General features: G+C 37.2%; 1 protein-coding gene across 1 annotated transcript in view; it reads left to right on the top strand.

The window, feature by feature from the left end:
- LOC149780001 (golgin subfamily A member 2-like) overlaps window positions 1–9,840 on the top strand; it is an 80,594-nt gene extending 70,754 nt beyond the window's left edge. The window contains exon 25 of the mRNA XM_089936725.1: window positions 130–9,840. Coding sequence (XP_089792851.1) covers window positions 130–431 — 302 coding nt within the window. The 3' untranslated portion in view covers window positions 432–9,840. The remainder of the gene's footprint in view (window positions 1–129) is intronic.
- Window positions 9,841–22,195: the final 12,355 nt, after the last annotated feature.

Here is a 22,195-nt window from a genome sequence, read left to right on the forward strand (position 1 = left end):
CAGGATTTTTATGTTATTAAATTCACTTTATACTTTTTGAGAAATTTATTAAGCTGGTCTTCAGGTCTCATCAAGGTATAAATACAGTAAAATATCATGTACATTACATAGATTTTTCTTATTTTGTAGAGTGGCCTGACTATACAAGTTCGGAGTCAGATGCGGAGAGTGAGGTTGAGGCAATAGTAGGTGGGAAGGAGCATGATACCTACTTTGAATCACCTGATTTTACTGATAATACAGTACATGAAAATAAAATACAGTCCACAAAACAAGCACCTGCAATGCATGAGGTTAAGGACAGCACCGCTAGTAAAATTTTAAACCTCTTATCAGAGATTGGACATTCCAACTTGGTGGATCGTGCCAGTTTTGCTGAAAGCAGCTTCCATCCATGCAAGTTCTGTAGAGGAAGTTTACAAGTATTATAATAATGACTTTGTTTATGGAAATAATTTTGTTAATATGGATGAGCATGCAGAAGTGCACAGAATGGATGGATTCAAGCATTGAAAAATTACTTTATTATTTGATTGATGTGTTTCATTTTCACTTGAATATCACAAATACATAAAGTTTTCAGTGGCGTGAAATAAAATATGCACAACAGTGACTATTACCAGCTGTGATTTGTAAATTTACATTTTATATAGGACCAGATTCAGAACAAGAAAATTAGTCATGGAATGTATTATATTTGTTCAGGAAATTAGATATGACACTACCCCATGCATTATCAGTTCTTTCTTAATGTTACAAAATGTATGATGTAATGTTATTTTTTCTCTTTCTGTTAATTTTCTTGCTATGGTTAAAAGTTAAGGTCTCGTTAAGCTCTTTAGTAGCTCAGAGGGTCAAACTTTACCTGGTATTCCTGGAAGGAAGCATTTGAGTCTCAATGGGATGGCTGACCATCACAGATTTACTTACCAATGGATGTTTGTACCCATCTACAGCCAGTTCATTTGCAACAAATGGTCATATGAGGATGGGTTGCTGTATGCAGATGTTGGCTGTATCATGAGGGTTGAAAGAGTTTTGATCCAAATGGATCAAAGTCTTTCTCGAGTATTTCAGAAGATGTTTGCACTGATCATTGTATTATTATTATTTTTAAATGATCAGTTACTGCATGAATGTGTATTGTATATCTATTTGGTTCAATAGCAAGTAAGTTCATACATGTACCAAAATACCTACTAAAGCTGTCAACATGTACCTGGGTACTTGGGTATCTATCAGTTCACAATTTCCCAGGTAATAAAATTAGCAGTAGGGTACCCATTTATTTCATTTAAAAAACAACATGTTTCCTAGTTCTGATGAAAGATTATATCTGACAATGTCAGGATCAAGTGAGCCTAAAAATAATGATTACAGTTTGAGGCTGTGCATTTATCCATCATTGACCTCCATCTACTGAGCTTTTATTTTCGACATGTGTAACCATTTGGTTATGTACATCAAACAGTTTCCTCATGTTCTTTTTATGGTAACTATACATGACAAGCTTTCAAGAAAAAGACAGGTTTCTTGAATTTGCAACTCTGTCACAGATTCATTAAAATATGATACACACTTAAGTAGCAGACCTGTCTACATTGAAAGAAAAAACATGGCGCCAAATATTATGTGAAATAGGCTTGATTGATGTGACTTATTAATGGTGTATGACTGAAAAATGTTAGAGAGAAATTTTGTTAAACTGATTAAAATGTTGCATCAGTAAAATGACATTTTAATAGCGCTTTACAAATTTCAAAAGAATTCAGCAGTGATGTAATAACAGCATTTCAAATTTTTGGACTTGACTTTATGACCTTTGAGCAAAAGTTCAGCATTTAGACTAGCTCAAGTGAGTGTTGTGGTTAAATAATTTATCATTTTGTTTTGTGTCTGTATTCTTATACTAATCCACACAGACTTAACCAATTTGTAACAATAATTTTAACTAATTGCAAATCCAGGTAAGTAGCAAAAATAAATGTACATTTTTCATATGGTTTTCTGTAATTATGGCATGTAATATATAGATTTCTCTTTTTATGGCATGTAATATATAGATTTCTCTTTTTATGCTCATAGTATGCTTTCTTTTGCCATTTACATTAGTAATAATTATGCTTATACCGTTCAGGGGGTTGGCATGTATGAACTTAAACAAAAGAGTTTAAGTTCACATTTAATTAATATCAGTTCTTTTGATTGGATACCCAGGTAACTGATCATTAGAAGCAACAGATACCTGATTGACATTTCCGAAAATTTTGACACCTTTAATACCCACATTATAAAAAAGGGAGTTTTAAAACTGGGAAAAGTCCTGTACTCTTGGAGCACATAGTTTGGTTAACATCATAAACTGGCTAAAATGCCCGATTAAGGGTAAATGTGCCTTATGATGTACTTGAGGTGTATTACTGTGTCAGACAATGTACTTGAGGTGTCTAAGAGTGTCAGACAATGTATATATGTACTTTGAGGTGTGTTACTGTGTCAGACAATGTACAGATGTACTTGAGGCATTTGCCAGACAATGTATACATGTACTTGAGGTGTATTACTGTGCCAGACACAAAGTCTTTTCAGGATGTAATGTATTGCTTGTGACAGAAGAATTAAGCCAGATTAGCACAAACCTTACACAATAATATATGTGACACTTGTCAACTCAGTCTTGTGATCCCATTGTTAATCTATGTGACACTTGTCAACTCAGTCTTGTGATCCCATTGTTTTGCTGTTTAATGGCAGTAAGATATTGAGGCATGCTTCAAATACAATAGTTGAAATCCGAAGTCCTGATTTTGTTCCCACCTTAGGTACCTCTTAGAATAGAGTCCACTGAATTTTACGATTGTGTCCTCACCTTTAGCTTTTTTGGTAAGGTTTAAATTCAAATTTTTCACCTGAGTTGGGGTTTGATACACAGACCCTGGCCTTTCTTTAACTTGGTTTGGTTACTTAGTAATTATTTTCTGTATCTTATATGTTTGTCGCTTGCTTAGAATTGTACAAAGCAGAAATGGATATTTTACCAACTCTCTATTTTATTAGCTTTCCTTTCATGTTTATTTTGTAGCTACTATCAAATTTTTGTTTTCCCAACTTTTTTTCTTTCAACATTGCATTCTGATATAATTTACATCTATGTTATCAATTTATAAATTCTTTTCATTTAACTCTTTTAGGGCTGTTACATTTAAACACATGGGACCCAGTGATGGTGAGGTACTCACCCATAAATGCAATTTAGAATTTTCTTATCAGTTTAATATGAACTTTTTAATGTGAAATTAAAGTACCCTAGCATATATTTGTAAACAACCTGCCTTCCCTGGGTACAATGTATGTTTAAATGAAACAGCCCTTAGAACAAAATGGAAAAGCATTTATCAAAGTTGGGTTTTTATTGTCAAGAGTGTTAAAGCGAGACCACTTGCTTTTGTATCTTCTCTTATTGAAAGTGTTCTTTCATAAAATAGCAAATGCGTAAAATGCAAAAGACTGCATATAATTTAGGACAATAAAAAGATAACCACAACTGCAATAAATGTGAAAATATTGCTGCAGAGTATTTGTCAGCAAATTTCATTTCTTTTTGTTCACTGAAAGTTGTACAGATACAACCACAGGTGATGTCATCACATCTGTGGCAGACATGTCTGCCTCAACAAAAACTGTTGCTTTTACTTCTGCTTTGTATATCAGGTTGTCATAATTGGACATGTACATCATCAGAGAAAATGGTAGAGTAAGAGGATAAAACCCCATCTCTAATCCAAAATGATAAAAAAAAGTTGATCCTTGCCCTTAGTGTTTTTTAATTAGACCAGTCTGGCTGTTGTTGTGGTGTGTGAGATTAGACCAGTCTGGCTGTTGTTGTGATATGTAAGATTAGACTAGTCTGGATGTTGTTGTGATATGTAAGATTAGACCAGTCTGGCTGTTCTGTTATTGTGGTGTGTGAGATTAGACCAGTCTGGCTGTTTTTTGTGATATGTAAGATTAGACCAGTCTGTCTGTTGTTGTGATATGTAAGATTAAACCAGTCTGGCTGTTTTTTGTGGTGTGTGAGATTAGACCAGTCTGGTGGTTGTTGTGGTGCTTGAGGAAAGTGGGGATAGATAAGAGGTGATTAATGTGCAGAGATGCTTTGGAGAGTTCCTGTTTGAATTGTACCAAACTATGAATATCACCAACATTTTCTGGAAGACTGCCGGTATATTCTATATAAATGCAGTTTGGGGAAAGTAACTGTACTTAATAGAAATTACTAATGCATGTAAATTGAGAGAGCATTTCTGTAGCTGATGCTTTGGACAGGAATTGATCAGCAGGAATGCCTACTAGGCCATAGACGAAAGAACATCTACTGATTAAATGCTCTTTAGGCCTTTTTTTATTCGAATTAGTCATGACTGAGCATGTCTACTACACTTTACTGGATATGCATATGATATTTGGATAGTGTAAGACAATAGTCTGGCACTGCAACTTTGGGCCATCTATGTTTTCTAAACCTGTTGAGTATTTGCGGGATTATATACTCTGGAGCAATATTGTACTTTGCAAAAAGCAGTTTATTTGGTCTGCTTACTGCTAACCTTGATGTTTCATTCCAAGAAATTTCTAGCATTGCTCAAATTCCTTCACAGCTTGTAAGGAGTAAATATTATCTATAAGAGTAAAGATTCTAATGCTTTATCAACGTGTGAAACAGCTTTCGAGCAGTGGCATTCTGAAAATAATTATCAAACCATTCACGAAAAGCATTTGCATTTTGTTCTGTTCTTGTTTATCGTTCATTGATGTTTTTGTTTTGCATTTGGGCTTATGGAAATGTATTTATGATTTCATTTGTTTTTGTTCAGTATTTCATGAGTTCATTCTGGATTTCATTTTGTGTTCATTATGCATTTTGGTTTTGTTTGTCTGGAAATATTACTCCACTTTGTGTTCTGGCCAGTAAGTGATGCGAGGGGGGGGGGGCTAGCTTTAAAAGTCCTGATAGTTTCACTTAACAACCATGACATATCCATCATGAATGTCCAACATTGTGACAATACCTAGTAGAATTAATTTAAGTTTTAAAATTAACTAAAACCACATTAATTACTAAAGAATGTCAGAAAGAATATTTGAAGAGAATTGAAGTATGGATTAAGAATAAAAAACATTCCAAATCAAAACAAGATCAAGTGTTTGCTAGCAATCACAATACAGAAATTGGCTCACATGGACCAGAAGCATCTTGATTTAAATCTTCAAAATACATCCATTGAAAATGTTTCATCATGAACTTGGTATTCATTTTTCATACTTTACTTCACTGGATGTACAGGTTGACAGTGTGTCTAAATTGCTGTCTTCTAAGATAACACTGCTTGCCAAAATTAGGAAATACCTCTCTCCTGGTGTCAGCATCCTATATTTTGATTTATGTATTCAACCACTGATAGATATGGCTTCATTGATTAGGGAAATGACTCCAGACAAGACCCCAACAGAAGTTTAAAGTTACGAAAAGAGCGGCATATATGCTTGTAGATAACCATATTGATTCAACTTCTGAGCTCCTGTTTGAAAAACTGAAGTTGGATGGAACTTTACAAGAACTGAGTACATTAAAGCTGTTTGATATATGAAGTTTTGAATGAAACTGGATAACAATATCTACAGACAATTAAGCCAGATGCAGCCAAAGTATGTGCTGTGCTTTGTGGAAATCTCTTCCTACCAAAAAAACCTGATTACAGCAATTTGAGACGAGTTATTACTTTCAGGGATTCTTATTGTGAACAGCATGCCTTTCAGTGTAAAACAATAAAATTCCCTCATTGCTTTCAGTGTAAAACAATAAAATTGCCTCATTGCTTTCAGTGTAAAAGTCAAATTCCCTCAGTGCTTTCAACACAATTTATTGACTTCATGGTAAATAAGATATAAGTACTCTTGTCAACTGTGTTAAATTATATATATATATATATACACACACCCACACACATTGTATCTAACAAGATTGCAGAGAAGGCATCAAGGGAGAAAAGTTTTTTAGTAATTGAGTTACCTCTATATATAAAGCATGGTTATTATTATTATTGGATAGAATAGGACCTTGACATCAGTTTTGACACTGTACCTTACTAGACAAAACTTTGTCTTACTGCTTGCTTGCTATACCTTACTAGGCAAAACCTAGATTTGCAACCTGATTTCTATACCTTACTTGGCAAAACCTAGATTTGTAACCTGATTTCTATACCTTACTAGGCAAAACTTTGTATTACCGCCTGATTTAAAAACTTTCATTTAAAAATTTGATATTTATTTAGTTCATCTTGTTTAGTTATATGCTAATGAACTATCATTACCCAGTCATAGATAGTCGTATGCCTTTTAATTTTCAACAATGAAAATGGACAGCAAAGTGTAGTGTGTTCATAATGTGGCAGTTCATGGATCAACTCCATCATTGTTAATAGGGGTAGAAGGTCTGTTGATCTCACATCACTGATTCCACATTTGATTTACCATCCAAAGCTATTAACCTTTGAGCATCTTAGCTATTATATATAACAGCTGAAGTAGCATTCATATGCAATTTGTTTTGAATACAAAAAACTAAGCAACCCCATTTCTGTATTTCTGTACAGAGACTGTTCCATTCCAGGTATAACATCCCCAAGGCATGTGGCTTTTGTTTAGAAAAAACATGTTTGTTTTAATGATGAGATAGTGTTATTTCAGCTTTAAAAATATGTGGCCAGTATCGCATGGAATACAGTCAGGGCCTTGACAATCCCCTAATTATCATAATGCATTGAGATTCCTGTGAACTACTAAATGTAACAACTTGGAAGTTCTTAATTTTTCTTTGGGACAAATATGCAATAATATGGAAACATATTGCGGCAGAAAGTGTTAAATTCATATCATATATAATTGTATGGGAGATGACCATTATGTTTTAAGAGTTGTTGGGTCTTGGTTTGCAATAGATGTGAAATACATCAAGGTTAGACCAAATTAGTCATTGTTTATTAAAACTATCTGAATGAAGGTAGGTGGTAAAGTTGATAAATCGTAGTCATAATCCTGCATGGAAACAATTTAATGCTTATTTCTTTGGTTTATTTGTATTAAAATTTTTCATGCTGTCTTTTGGTGTTATAACCATCAGCATTAAATAAAGACAGAAGCCATCATAATTGGTACCATTTCAAATGAAGTGCAATCATTGGAAAAAAATTTCAGGAAAAGTATTTAGTCGTGAAACGTTCTATTTTTAACACAAGAAAAAGAAGCAAATGTAACAGAAGTGATTTTAAAAAAAAAAGAGGAATATGACGTGAATTTCAATGCTGTATGGCATGAGCCATTTCAGGGAGTGGTATATTGCATTTCTAAATGTTTCATAAATTGAATGTGAAATGAACACAAGTAATATATTAATTTTATCACACATTGTAATATTAAGGTCTTGGCATTGTATAGAATGACTTTTCTTTGTGGCATTGCAAAGTATTTATCATATTGATTGATAGGACTCTGTCATGTATGCAGTGTAAACAAGGGCTTTGATGCATCACGTTTACTGTGTTTTTCATTTCCTGTCATGTGAATGGCTATGGATGGCATTTCAAAGAGCAATAGGTTGGCTAAAATTAGAAATATTTGCAGTTAAAAATTGTTTTATGTGATACTGCACAGCCAGTACATATTTAATGCAATGTCAGATTTTTGTCCCGAATGAGACCAAACAGATTCCAAATTGAAAATGTTGATGATTTGTAACATGACTTAACCAGCCTATCTTTAGAAATTCAAATTGCAGACTAATAGAATAAAGTGCAAAGTTATAAAGCAACAGACTTAACACTTATATAATTTATGGTTGCAAATACTGTAGTATTATTATTTTGCTGCTTTAATTACACTTTTATCAAATGAACCAGTCTAAAAGGATGCCATTTTAAAAAGATTTTCACTCGTAAAAGATTCAAAAATTCTAGTTTAAAATCTTAGAGGATAAAACATCTCTAAGGATTTACATCAAGGCACATCAGATTATCGTGTAGATATAGCACAGTTATTTTTGCCACAAAGGTCGGTTATCTTTGCATGTGCATATGCATTAATACATTTTCACAAATTGAGCGTAAACCTTTCGATTACAGATCTTTTTGTGCACCTATTCACATTTTACCTCAGCTGAGTTTGAGAAATGTTCAGCTCAGTTTGGGGATTGTTCAGATGAGTTGGGGGAGGTATTCAACTCAGTTTGGGAAATGTTTAGCTGAGTTAAACAAAAACATCACTAAATCTTGGTAGAAATTCATCAGTTTAGGGATGACCAAACTAAAGGGATACAAATGATCTCAGACTTGTCAATGTAATTAACACATGCCCCAAAAGGGAAGTATAGTTCTGTCCATCAACTATTTTCATAAACAGGATTTATTATTATGATTGTATTGTGCTCCTTAATGTCACTTTTTGTTGCAGGAGCTTGACATGGTCATCACTAGCATCAATGTGTGTGTGTGCGCATCGATGTCTGTCTTTCCATATGCTTGATTAAGGTTGATGTTGATATCTGTTAGATTAAGCTCCATGTACTTGACAAAAAGTGGTGTCAGTCTGTACTCTTGTCATGTATTTTTTCTTGCTTTTATTCTCAAACTGTCAAAATAAATAGTTGTGGACATTATCAATATCAGCATATATTAGTGTCCAGGTTAAATAAAGATCTACCAGTGTACTTCTGAGATGCAGATTTTGTGGATTGTACATTTGTATTATAAATTATGCATTCTAAATTCTATTGATGAAATTGTGGAAAATCAAAATTTCATGGGATAAAATTGTTAACAAGTGTTTCAGTGTGAATACAAGTGGGGGGGGGGTACTTCAACACTAGTATCATAAACTGGTACATATAATATAGTTTCTCAGTGTGAAAAACATTGTACATAACAAAAACAAGTCCACTGGATGGCAATTAAAAGGAAATTAACAGCAGCATTGAGATGACAAAGAACATGCAGTCAATTCATTAGAAAGCTTATGTCTTTTTTTTCCTAAAAATCCTGAATAGTTCAGGCTTCTAGAATTTGAGTATCGGATAACCAGTCATCTTCATTAGACATAAATTTGCACTGACTGTAGAAGCATGTAAGGGCTGATGTGAAGATGCAATATGCTTGGCTGCCTTGACTCAGAAAATTGATGCTGGGATTCCTGATAAGGGATGCTGCTTATAACACAGTAACCTATCATATTTCATTAAGCTTTTCAGACAGTTCAAAGATTATGTCATGGTTGAAGGGTAATATATTTCATTATATTTAAAAGATAAGAAATATGTGTACAGAGTGGTACTTCAAACTGTTTGACAAGAATCTCTATTGCATTGAACTTATAGACATCCTAGTTATCTTTATTTCTTTTGACTTTGCTAAACTAAAAGATATTTAGCATAAACCAATCAGTTCTTATTACACATGAAATTGTAGGGTCATCAATGGTTATTGCATCATATCAGTAACTTTAGCATTATTGCTGTTTTATATAGTCTTTGTAGAGAAAGCCTGTCTAAGATTGGCTGATCATTATTTATTTGCATGCAAGTGTCAGAGATATGTTTCATTAAATATATATGGTGCAATTATGATTGTACATAGGTTGTAAAATTTTCATTATATTTTGTATATTTTGGTTTCAGTCACTTGAAATTGTAGATTATAAACCAGATTAGCTAACAGGGGTTAATTACTGGTCTTTCATATCACAGAAATTATGGGACATACATTTAATAAACAAGTAACCTGTGAATTATGCAAGACTTGTTTTTGAAATAATCCAGTCACATATGTCTCTGATATCTCTATTGAGTTTTTTTTATTTCTCTCCAAATGCATGTACATGTGCATGCATACATATGTGTGTATGTATGTATGTAATGTATATATGTATGTACAGTATGTATGTATGTAAAGTATGTATGTATGCATGTATGGATGGATGTAGTTGTGCCTCTGCGCGAGATGTGGTAGAATTAGTAATGACATCTATACATTCTCCCTTGTCCATTTTTTCTCCCACCCTGTAACTTTGACTCTGTCACTTAACTCACATGGTCAAAAGTCATATTAGCTTATGGTATGGTCCGGCATCCATCATGCATTTGTCATTTGTCCAAACACATTTTCTACCTTTAACTCTTTGTCCCAAGTAGCAGAGTGTATTTTAAACAAATTTAATTGATTTGTTCCTGAATTAAAGTTTGTATCATGAGTTAGCTCCTTTGCAACTTTGTGGTTTTTCCATAAAAATGAGTTAAAAAGAAACAAAAATCAAAACCTTTTGTCATTTTCTCCAAAACAGCTGAGCCAATTTTGATCAAATGTGTGATTGTTGCTTTGGACATCCTCTATAAATGTTTTGATCCTTGATGACTTTCATAGCAACAATGTAGCCAGTAGCAAATTGTGATTCTAGGTAAATAAAATTTTCTATCAACAACGCAGCAAATCGTGATCCTGGATGACTTTGCTAGCAATAGTGTAGGTAATAGTTAATTGTGATCATTAGTACATATCCTAGCAACAATGTAGCCAATAGTAAATTGTGATCCTGGGTGACTTTCCTAGCAGTAGTGCAGCCAATAGCACATTGTTATCTTGGGTAAATCTTCTAGCAAAAATGTAAATAATAGCTAATCGTGATCCTGGGTAAATTTCCTAGCAACAATGTAGCCAGTGGTAAATTGTGATTCTGGGTGACTTTCCTTGCAATAATGTAGTAAATAGTAAACTGATCCTGTGTGACTTTCCTAGTAGTAGAGTAGCCAATAGCAAACTGATCCTGGGTGACTTATAGCAGTACTGTAGCCAGTAGCAAACTGATCCTGGGTGACCTTCCTAGCAGAACTGTAGCCAGTAGCAAACTGATCATGGGTGACTTTCCTAGTAGTAGAGTAGCCAGTAGCAAACTGATCATGGGTGACTTTCCTAGTAGTAGAGTAGCCAATAGCAAACTGATCCTGGGTGACTTCCTGCAGTACTGTAGCCATTAGCAAACTGATCATGGGTGACTTCTAGCAGTACTGTAGACCATTCAATTGGGATATTGCTAGTTTAATACAGGATAAAATAGACCATGATGATAATTAAAATTTGTTTTTAAATGAACATGGAACCGAATTAGCTGATCCATACGTATTACGTATCCATTATTGATTGCTTCAATTGAAGTATTATTGTGATATGTGTTATTATATCACTCAAACCATTTCCTGTTGTAAAACTCTTCCTTCATCAAACTGTTTATCAGGTATTCTCCCTTCTGCGAAACTCAAACTTGATTGTGTTAATGATTTTATTTCCTTTGAAGAGAATATGAATTGTGCATCAACGAACGATAGTTTGAAGACAATATTTAGACATAAATAGAAAAGTTCATAAAGAGAACATACGTCTGAATAAAGGTGCAAGATAATGAATTTGTTTAATTCACTCATAGGTTTGAAATTTGCATGGTCACGTAGAGTGAAAATAAGGGAATTATCTTTTAGCCTACTGTTAGAGAAATCGACCTTGGTCAAGTTTATAAGGACTTGGCTTCTTTCAACGAATTACGTTGAAACACTGTTTCCATCACACACCAAAAATGGATGATGAAATTAACTCTTTCAGCTGACAAAAAGCACATGGTTACCACATAATCAATGAATATACTGAAACGTGTTATATATTGCTAAAAACTTGAAACAATAAAGAAGATGTCTGAATGTCTCAACAAAATGAAAACCATGCCCTCCTAGAACTATGCAATAAAAATATTGTTATTTAAAAATCAGACAAAGGCTCCTCTGTCATAATCATGAACACTGATGATTACATCAACGAAGCCCCCAAACAGTTAAATGCTTAGTTATTATAGCAAAATAAGGAAAGACCTTACTGAAACAAAAAACACAGTATGGTAAAATAATCCAACTGTAATACAATTTCATTTAAAAAAAAGGTGAATTAGATGATAAAGTTTTTCTGAACCTTACCAATGAAATTCGTACTCGACGCTGTTACCGTTTTTCAAAAACACATATGAAGCATATTCCTGAAAAACTTCCTGGATGACCAATATTAGTGGAAACATCTCCCCAACTTTCAAATCAGAAATGTAATAGACGAACACATTAAACTGTTTGTCAAAAATACAACTTCATACATTAAGGACACCACGGATATTGCAAATAAAAATCAAGCTAGCCACTATTTACGAGATGATTTCATTTTAGTCACAATGTACGTGACTTATCTGTACACAAACATACCTACCAAGAAGATTTAACTTCAATAACCAGAACTCTTAGCTTTAAAAAGAATCCAAAGTATTGTCTCTTCAGTCATATTATCTTAGCTTCATTAAGACGTAATACACTGTAATAAGTTTACTCCCATGATCTGCTAAATGGTGGAGCCACCATGGGAACCAAAGTAGCCCTAAAATATGCTAATATTTCTATGGGTGATCTAGAAAAGATAATATTGAATTCAGCACCATATAAATATTGCATTTATCAAAATTTGATGGATAATATTTTTTATGATATGGACCGGTTCTGAGTCGGAATTAAATACATTCCACAATTACTGTAACAGCTACCATAAAACTATTATGTTTACAATGGAATATTCTAAGGAAAACCTCGCATTCTTTGATACTACAGTAATTCGCAAAAATAATATTATATTATTCGATTTATACTGTAAACCTACAGAGAAGCAATGTTATCTACATTATGATTCCTAACATCCATATCATTGTAGAAGAATCGAGTCCGTACGATTAATTATTACGAATTAGACGAACCTGCTTTAAATAGTCAGATTTTGAGAAACATGTATCCAAACTCATCCAATTCTATGAAAGAAGAAGCTATCCGACTTCAATGTTGATAGAAGCTTGTTCCAAAAGCAAGCTGTTGATTACTATTTAAACCGTCTCAGAAGGATACTAAAATTAGCAGTGTGATAACAGCTGTCTTTGCATATGACAAAGATAAATTTTTCTCCAACATGCAATTAGATCTCTCTGGTCAATTGTCAAATTTACACTTCCAGAGGTATTCCATTTTCGCTAGCCAAGGTACTGATATGATAACCCTATTTACACCTTGGCGGATCGAAGAGAAGGTGTGGAGAAACAAACAAACCCAAAATCTACCATCCACACAAATAGGGAGAAAGAAAGCACAAACCCCAAATATACTATCCAAACAGAATGGAAGGAGAAAAAACAAACCCCCAAGATATACTATCCCCACATCGTACGTGCACGCACACAAAACACATGCACACATACACACAAAGGTACGCGAACGCATACAAACACACACACACTAACATCAAAAAATGAGTAAGTGTTTATTGTTTCACTACTCCACATACACACCAATTGCCGGACATGTGCGACTGTTTTATGCACGCACCGCGTGCTATTTAATTAATCCTGGGGGAAGGAAGGAGAGCCCAGACTTTAATGTGTTCACATAACACTTATTAATTGAGCCTTCATGTTTGTATGACTATTTAGAGTCCTTATCAACCTGACTGAATGGCTATTACATGAGAGGGAATAGAACCACACACACTCATGTTATCAAGAGATTTAGTTGCGAATGAACGCACCAGGTGTCAAACCAAGCAGTATGTAACGTCCGCTACGATTGGTCGGCAGCGATTATGTCACATTAGAACACCTCGTTTTGTGACGGGTGGAAATAGTCGCACATTCCGTCACTGGTAGGATGTCCGAGCTAGGTAAAGGAGGAAAAAGTGCTCGGCAAGCCAGCCATGGACGTTGTGTACTTCCCAAAACGGCAGCCCGTACTTATTTCAAACCGAGTCCAGTTATATAATGGACAAAGCAATACAAATAATATGTTAGCCACCTGTGCAATTAAATCAGATCCATCAAGTCTGAAATTTTCCTACTTCCTATCAAATCTATCTAATTCTAGTACATAGCGTACATACAATAGCCCTAAATTTTCGTATCTAGCTAATATGTCTAAGCGACATTTAAAAGTTTGATCACTGTTAGGACGTAAAACTTTTTTAAGTTTGTTGTGGTAGTCCAATGGATCAAGTTGGTTGTGATATAGTTCTATCAAGGAGGGATACCAAGCCAATTTGGTTCCCTAAGAAGAGGCAATTTGGAGCCCTAAAAAGGGCTTTTATGTCGGCAGTCGGAAGGTATTACAGCGGTTTTCGTATTCCCAAGTTTGCTCGCCGTATGGCGCTCCTCGTATGACTCTTCAGGGAATTCCTCGTACCCATACGTTCCTGCTAGTAGGCCTGCCGTATTCACAAGGACAGTGAGCGGAAAATTCTTGGTAAACCTTAGGATAGTGACAAGAGAGTTTGAGTTGAGCAAACAACTATTGCTATTGAGACGGTGTCTTCTTCGTCCTCAGTGACCTCCACTCCATGTACCTTACAGAGCTAATGTAATTCTTACCCTTTTTAGGGTCACTGAGGGTTTCCTGTGCTCCTAGCATTTCGAAATAGTTCTCAAGCTCCTCCCTCCCAGACAAAATCTCTTCATTATTTCCTTCCGCCGCTTCTGTTTCTTCTTCCAGTGGCTGAGTTGATAATTTCTCAGTCATAGTGGTAGCTTCCCTTGTGGATATGACCGCCTGTGTTACTGCGTCCTTCCTTTTTTGACTGCCGATCCTTAGTATGGGTTGCGATAGATGTAGTTCTAATCATTTGGGGCGCCTTTACTGGCTGTTTGTGGCCTTGTATACCGCCTAAGTTAGAAGCAGGAGTAACGGAGTGGCTAGCCGCCTCGTTGTGGGCAGGTTTCCTTCTCTGGTTACTATTCTTGCTTTTCTTTCTTTTGGCTATACTGAAGCCTCTGTCTCCGATATTAAGGCCCGCTCCCTCAGAGTCCCATACTAATAATAAAGCTGTTCTTCTTGCTCCAGCTCTTAGGCTCCAATTTGAAGCTAGAGATAATCCAATAGCTTTAATGGCCCCTAGTGCTGGTGCGGGTATTACTGCGTTTGCCGGTAGCCATCTTGGAGCCACGCTTGGCATGCTTTGCACTGCAGTGTTGATTTCCATCACTGTTAGTAGTGAATAGGGATACTTTACGGACAATGGGAATTAGCATTAAAAACACCCCTGGGACACTTTACGGACAATGGAAATTTAACATGGCGAAAAATCGTGGGATACTTTACGGACAAGGGGAATTAACATGGCTAAAAAATCGTGGGACACTCTACGGACAAGGAGAATTTAACATGGGATTTTTTTTTTAAAAAAAAAGGGGTAGGCAATAGAAAGGCTATCTCTTTTCGAGAAATATGGCTGGCCCTGAAAAGGGCCTTTGGGTTTTCTTCTTCTTCTAATTTCTTCTTTTCCTCCACCAACTTCTTATTTTATCTCCAACACTCTTTCTCTTCTTTTTTTTCTCCTTCTCTTCTTTCTTCTCTTCCTCCTCTTCTTCTTTCTTCCTCTTCTCATTTTCCTCTTCTTTTTCAATTTTTTCGTTCCATGTTCTTATTCTTATCTTTTCCTCTTCATCCTCCTTCTCCTCCTTGATCTCTTTCATGACACCACTAATCTTGTCCTTTGCTTTCCTTAAATTGTTAATTTCCATCTTTACACGATGGGGACTATAGGAATAATGGTCTTCAACGAGTCTTATTAGCATCTGTTCCATTATTCCTAAGTTGTCTAAAACGTCTTGCAAGGTTTGTAATTTGTCCATTTGGTTTGACGCCATCTTCTTTTTATTCTTTGCAGAATGGTTTGAACGACGAATACTGTGGGTTCTTATACGAAAAGCGCGTACGTGAAGGAAAACATCCCCTAAAACATAAAATTGATCTTACCTAGATGATGACCAAACATCGCGCGGACGTGAAGGAAAACATCCCCCTACTTTTTCATTTCATATAATATAACCCCAACTATACTCTCCACATACGCTAAGAAACAATTAATAAACCCATAATCTACTATTCACACAAACATACCTTAGCTCTTATAAACACTAACACACCAACACATACCCTCACACATTAAAAAAGAGTTAGTGTTTATATTCACACTACTCTACCTACACACATTGGCAAATCGATCGTTATTTCTTTTCTAGAGTATTGGGTAGCCCTGAAAAGGGCTGTTTTGTTTGGAACTTCATGGACACCTGGTTAATGGTGGCACCTTCCAGGCCTGGCGCCACATACACATCTTATCCCCCAGTTACTTTTTACCTTTTGGGGGAAGAGAGCAGAGGCAGGATATGTCGCTTCAGAATCCCAATTTTCGCTCTCTGGGATTCCGAAATTTTTTCTTCTCTCCTTTTCCTCCTCCTCTTCTTTATATCTTCTCTCCTCCTCTTCTTTTTTTCTTCTTTCCTCCTCTCTTATCCTTCCCTCCTCGACAATGGCTTCAGCGGCCAGTTCATTTAATATGCGCCTGGCATATTCCAGATGCACATGAAGTTCCAACAGTTTCTCCAGTCTCGTGTTCATTTTTTGGTGTTGATCAATCAACAAGGGTAGCTGGACTGCCGAACGAGTTTCAATTTATACTGAAAGCGCGGACGTGAAGGAAAACATCCCCCTAAAAACATAAAATTCATCTTACCTAGATCATGACCCAGAACAACGCGCGGACCTAAAAGAAACACTCACTCACTTTTTTATGCTACCCATCACTATTTTAAATTTTTTTATAAATCACTTCAATAGACTATCCACATAAGCAAAGCAATCCAATCTAACCCCAAATATACACCTCAAACACCAAAAAAAACATGATTTTAATCTACTATCCGTACCAACTTACGTGAGCACTTACTAACACATACACTCTCACTATCAATAAAGAGTTAGTGTTTATTTTCACACTACTCTACCTACACACATTGGCAAATTAATAGTTATTTCTTTTCTAGAGTATTGGTTAGCCCTGAAAAGGGCTGTTTTTTTGTTTTGCTATGGCATTCTTTTTTAGTTTCTAAGAATGCGATGTCCTCTGAGGATAGACTTTCTGGCGATAGGTCTGCTTCTTCGGAAAGAGAAGAAGAATTCTTTGGTGTCGATACGACAATCGACAAAGCCTCTGTCAGCTTCAGGTTGCTGCTGCTGCTGCTGTTGTTGCTGCTGTTGCTGCTGTCTCTGAAGTCTGTACTTCTCTGTCCATTCTTCTTTCTCCCTGTTCATTTCTTCTCTGAAGAGCTCTTCTATCAGGTCTTCAGTGATTTTTAACATTCTCACATTCTCTATTTCTTCTGGTTTCGGTATCAGACTGTGTCTGACCCTATGCAGATTCACGTAGGCTTCGTTGAGCTTAGCTAGTTTGGAGCACATCTTCTTAGGAGGATGAGTCGACAATGGATGGCTAGACTGGGAACAACCCGGTTCTTAAAGTTAAAGCGCGGACGTGAAGGAAAACATCCCCACATGGTTTTCGAGCCGCAACGTTCATGAGAGGGATAGTAAGAAATGAAAGAGCATCAATCCAACATTCTTCTAGCTAAACAAAAGACAAAGGCATTTTTTCTAAACACAACATTTTTTATTCAAAAATCACTTAACACTAAACAACAACATTTTTAACAATAATCCAACACTATAACATCAAACAATTTTTTTTCAAATCACAAACATTTTTTTCTTCAAATACAATCTACTTCAAACAAGGCTGACAACGTTGTGAATGAAATTGTGATTTCCACTGTTGGAAATCATTAGGCCATTGATGGACACTACGTTTCCTAGCTTGAGACAAAAGATAAGCATAATGGTCACAAAACCATCGATCTACTTTCACATCGTTTCTAGCAGAAGAACGAGGATCGAAATGAGTCACTAAATGTTCTAAGGAATAGCCCAGGCTGCGATGATGCAGAAAATACACACAGTACTGTCCACACACCAAGGAATCTGTGCCTTGTAATTTCACGTTATTGAATCGGGTGGTTTGAGCATTTCTTCTCATAAAGTCAATGATATCGTCTTCCAAAGGGGGCAATCCGTACGAATCGAAATATTCCACACATCCTTCTTGAGGAAAGTAGACGGCTACCCAGTGGGTTCCTGGGAGATGACTCTCGTCCGTGTTGATCACGTAAGCTTGATGGTCTTTAGGTTTGCGATGAGGGAGTTCATCTTTAGCACAGACGACAGGATTCCAAGAAGCTGTATACGAACTGTGGTTCAAAAGGTAATAAAGTTCCCAGGTATCCATTGTTTTCTGTGTTGTTTTTTTTCTTCTTCTTCACAGGTAATAATAAGTCGTCAATTCGATCCTGACTTTTTGCTTGAAAATGTCTGACGAATAAACGGTTATTCGTTCTGTTTCCTCACTCTGATTCAGGAGAGCTTCGATACGATGGATCTCTTGAGTGGTTAATGGTGGACAAGAATGTTCACGCAAGTCTTTATACCACTGGTGCAACACGTCTTTGTTTGAGATGAGACTCCAAGCTTCGTCCAGATACTCGTCCAATTTTTCTTCTTGACTCAACATCAGGCATTTATCGTGTTGAATTTGACTGGGATGATCGTTTTGACATCCATAGCAATTTTTCTTGATCAATTCCGTCATTTTGTCGACCAAGTGTTTGGCAAAACAGGAGACTAAATGGGCTTCTTGTTCTGGCCATCTCGACTTCATCATGACAATTTCTTCGTCTTTGTCTTGGGATTCTCCTTCCATGGTCTCCTCACATTCCATGTCCAAAGTTTCTTCACTAGGTAAAGAGGGATAACAGTCTTCCATGGCTTCTAGTAATCTAGAATGACTTCTCTCAAACTGTTGATTTCTATGGTATTATCGAATTCTGCATACAGGATGACGTTCAACGTTGGATTATCATCAGCACCGAGGTCTTTGATTGCAAACTGAAGTTCCACACGAATCTGGCCGGATTTTATAGGGTGGAAATGTCCCTCGTCGCTGCCTTGGTCTGGAGTGAAATCGAAAGCCCACAAAGCGTAGCCTCCTGCATAATCTTCGTACGTAATGCCGTGACTGGTGTTGGTTCCTAACTGTCCGGTGGCTTCGTACAGGGACAAGTACGACCTCAAGTAATTCTTCTTTTTAAAGTCAGGTTCGAAAGGTCTGGTACACAAGGTTTTGCCATCTCGACTGACTTCGATCTTGGACACGTCAAAGTGTTTAAAGTAGAAAGGATTTTTTTTGATAGCTCCGTTGAAGGCTTCATTCTCGACGATACCAATGATTAAACGTTTGGGTAGCTGTCCTTGGAACAAATGATCTTCGATCATGGATCGCTGTCCCTTGGGAATGGTGAACGTTTTCACTTCCACGCGTCGTATGGGATACTTGGCGGTTGTTCTGCTCAACGTCTGACTGATGTCGTTTCCCACTTTAGGTAGCACTTCCACACGTCGCACGTAGAGTCTGGCTTCTTGGATTTTGGTTTTGTACTCGTCATCATTAGCCAATAAATGGAAAGCGGTACTGCTCCGATTCAGTCTCAGGCGAACATTCACCCCGTTCAGCAAATATTTCTCTTGCAACCACATGTCCAAATGTAAACGATCCATCAGTTCTAAACTCTTTCCATCTTTGATTCTGTCTCTTCGTTCTACAAATCCGTCATTGTTTGGTGTTTTGGTTGCATCAGTTTCGAATGTTTCAAACTGGCCTGCTTCGTCAGCTTCCCATACCACACAGGCATTGAGATGAGTGTTCTTGGCGTCTATTCCGTACGTCAAGAGATTTTCCAGGTAGGCCCGATAAGGGTAAGTATCCATGCTGCTACTGACCAGTTTGTTGTTCAAGTACAAGTCCACTCCACTGAACAAGGAATGCATGAAATTGTTGACGGGAGCTACTGCTTCAGTGTCTATATCACCTCCTGTCTTATCTACAACTTTGACTTTCAGGTACAAGTAACTGCTATTCAGATCGATGTAATCTTCGGGCTGTCCTTTGATTTCAAACTCGATGGGAGCGGAATCGGTCAATGAGGAGACGGGGTGAAATTCCACCCACTGAGATTCTTGCATGGTCATCATGGTGGGGGGCATGGCAAACAGATCCAGTTCCGTCTTGGAACAAGCGCAAGACTCTCGGTGCATCATTTTTTTTGTTCTGTGTCTCAATAATCGAAAACGTCTAAGTCTCGAACGGTTCTTCTTTTCTTGGCCTTTCTCGCTTGAAGTCTGGTGAAAGGGTGTTTTCTTCTTCGTCGTCTCTTTTTGCCTTGTCCTTGCTGAATGCTTGACTCGGTAGCGTGCAGGGCATTTATAGGTGTGTCTCGTCGGCCTAAAATGTCTTTGCCCGTTTGCAGCAAGACATTTTTGCCTGCCCTCATGAAGGCTTCTTTAGGGTTTTGTTTGTCGATGATGACATTTTGGAGAAATTCTTTGCCTTGCGTCAGTGCCGCATCTTTCAAGGCGTGCAATCCGCGTGTCACCATCGGTTTCAACACTGGGGCCACCGAACGAAAGGCCGATTTTAACATGTCTCCTAAACCGTGTCCTCGCTGTCGTGCAACCCCTTGGTACACTGGATACATGACTTACTTACGAATCGTGAGAGAACCGTTTTCGAAAATGGAGTTTCACCGTGACTTTTCCTTTGGTGAATGGAATATTTTGTCCCAAATCTCCTTTTATAGCAATGTTGACCGTGTCCAAATACGACTTGCTGACAGGCAAATAATGAGGATGCACAAATTCCCTGTGGACGTGATAGGTGTTTCCACCTTCCTGGTCACTGGTTGCGGTACTATCCACTTTGAAAGGAATGACACGCAGTAACGGTACGGAGGTGTGTCCCACCACGTTGTACTCCACCACATCGGAATACACGAACATCAAATTCAGTCCTTGGTTCAGTTCTACCGGTTTTCCAAAAGCTCTGTAAAAATCCATATTATTGTTGATCTTGGGGCTCATATTTTGTGCGAGCATTGTTGGATGTCCACCCAAAATTTCAAACAAACTACCATTGAACCTGAAGGACAACAGTTGAGTATCCTGAAATTTCATCAGTAAGCGACGAGCCACTTTATGGTACTCCAGGGTGACACTTTTTTTGATTCTGTTCAGGGCTTTGCCAAAGGCGAACTCGAACCTGTCCGCAATGGTGTCCACCAAATGTTGGCCACTAAAATAAAACCCTGCTGGAATTTTCACGGTGTAGATTTTGAAGGGTGGATTGCTGGCTTGTTTTGTGTCCCCTGAAAACCCGATGTCATTCATGACTTCTTGTAATTGTTGGTTCAGGATTTCGACCTCAAAAGTGTTTTGCTTTTCGGTGATGTTTTGGATTTGTGTAGGGTGAATCATTTCTACTAAAGCCACTTCCCAATGGGCTTCGTGATCTAAGGGGATGGCTTGAGGTAATTTGGCCGTGTAACAGCACAACGTGTTGTTGGGAAACACCTCCATGGAACTGTCACTGGGTAAGGTTAAGTAAAATTGGTTTTGGTGACTCATAATTCCAGAGTTCTGTGGCTGTCCGAGGGGTTAGTGGATGTCAGAGGCGTGTCTCCGCCCAAAATGGGGTTCTGGTTGTGGTTGTTGGAGTGGTGACTGGCACTGGCACTAGACACAACGTTCCCGTTCGAGGAGAATTTCAGGGAGGGATTAGGAAGCAGGTAACCGATGCAACTGCTCAATAAAATGGTCCACAATTGTTTGTCTCCTTGTTGCAAACTCAAATTGGCAATGGCTGCCCCGATGACACAATACACCACGAAGATTTGGCAGAAAAAGACGATTTGCGTTTTAGGCACACGTTCTCCACACCACACCCACAAGGGTTGTTTTTGTAAATCTTGCACAGAAGAACTAGGGGAAGAAGGAGTGGTCGACGTAGCTGCGTCTGATGTGTGAAAGGGCATGATGGTCACTTCTTCTTTTTATAGTCGATGACTTGCGAAGCGTCGATCCAAGAATCGAAACTGGGTGGATATCCTTTCCAACGTACTTTGACTTCTTTGACACGTCGTTTGCCCACTTTACGGGTTCTGCATTCGAGAATGCTTTCGATGTCGTACACGTCGTCTTCTTTTTTGGTGACACGTTGTAACTCGGGCAAATAAAACGTTCCTTTGAGTACTTCTCCGTTCATGTCTTCCAATTTATAGACGGCAGGATGACGGCCATGCACTCGTCCAGTGACGC

Source organism: Sinohyriopsis cumingii, chromosome 16, assembly GCF_028554795.1.
Source record: "Sinohyriopsis cumingii isolate HCF-2022 chromosome 16, ASM2855479v2, whole genome shotgun sequence".
In the NCBI taxonomy this organism is placed as follows: domain Eukaryota; kingdom Metazoa; phylum Mollusca; class Bivalvia; order Unionida; family Unionidae; genus Sinohyriopsis; species Sinohyriopsis cumingii.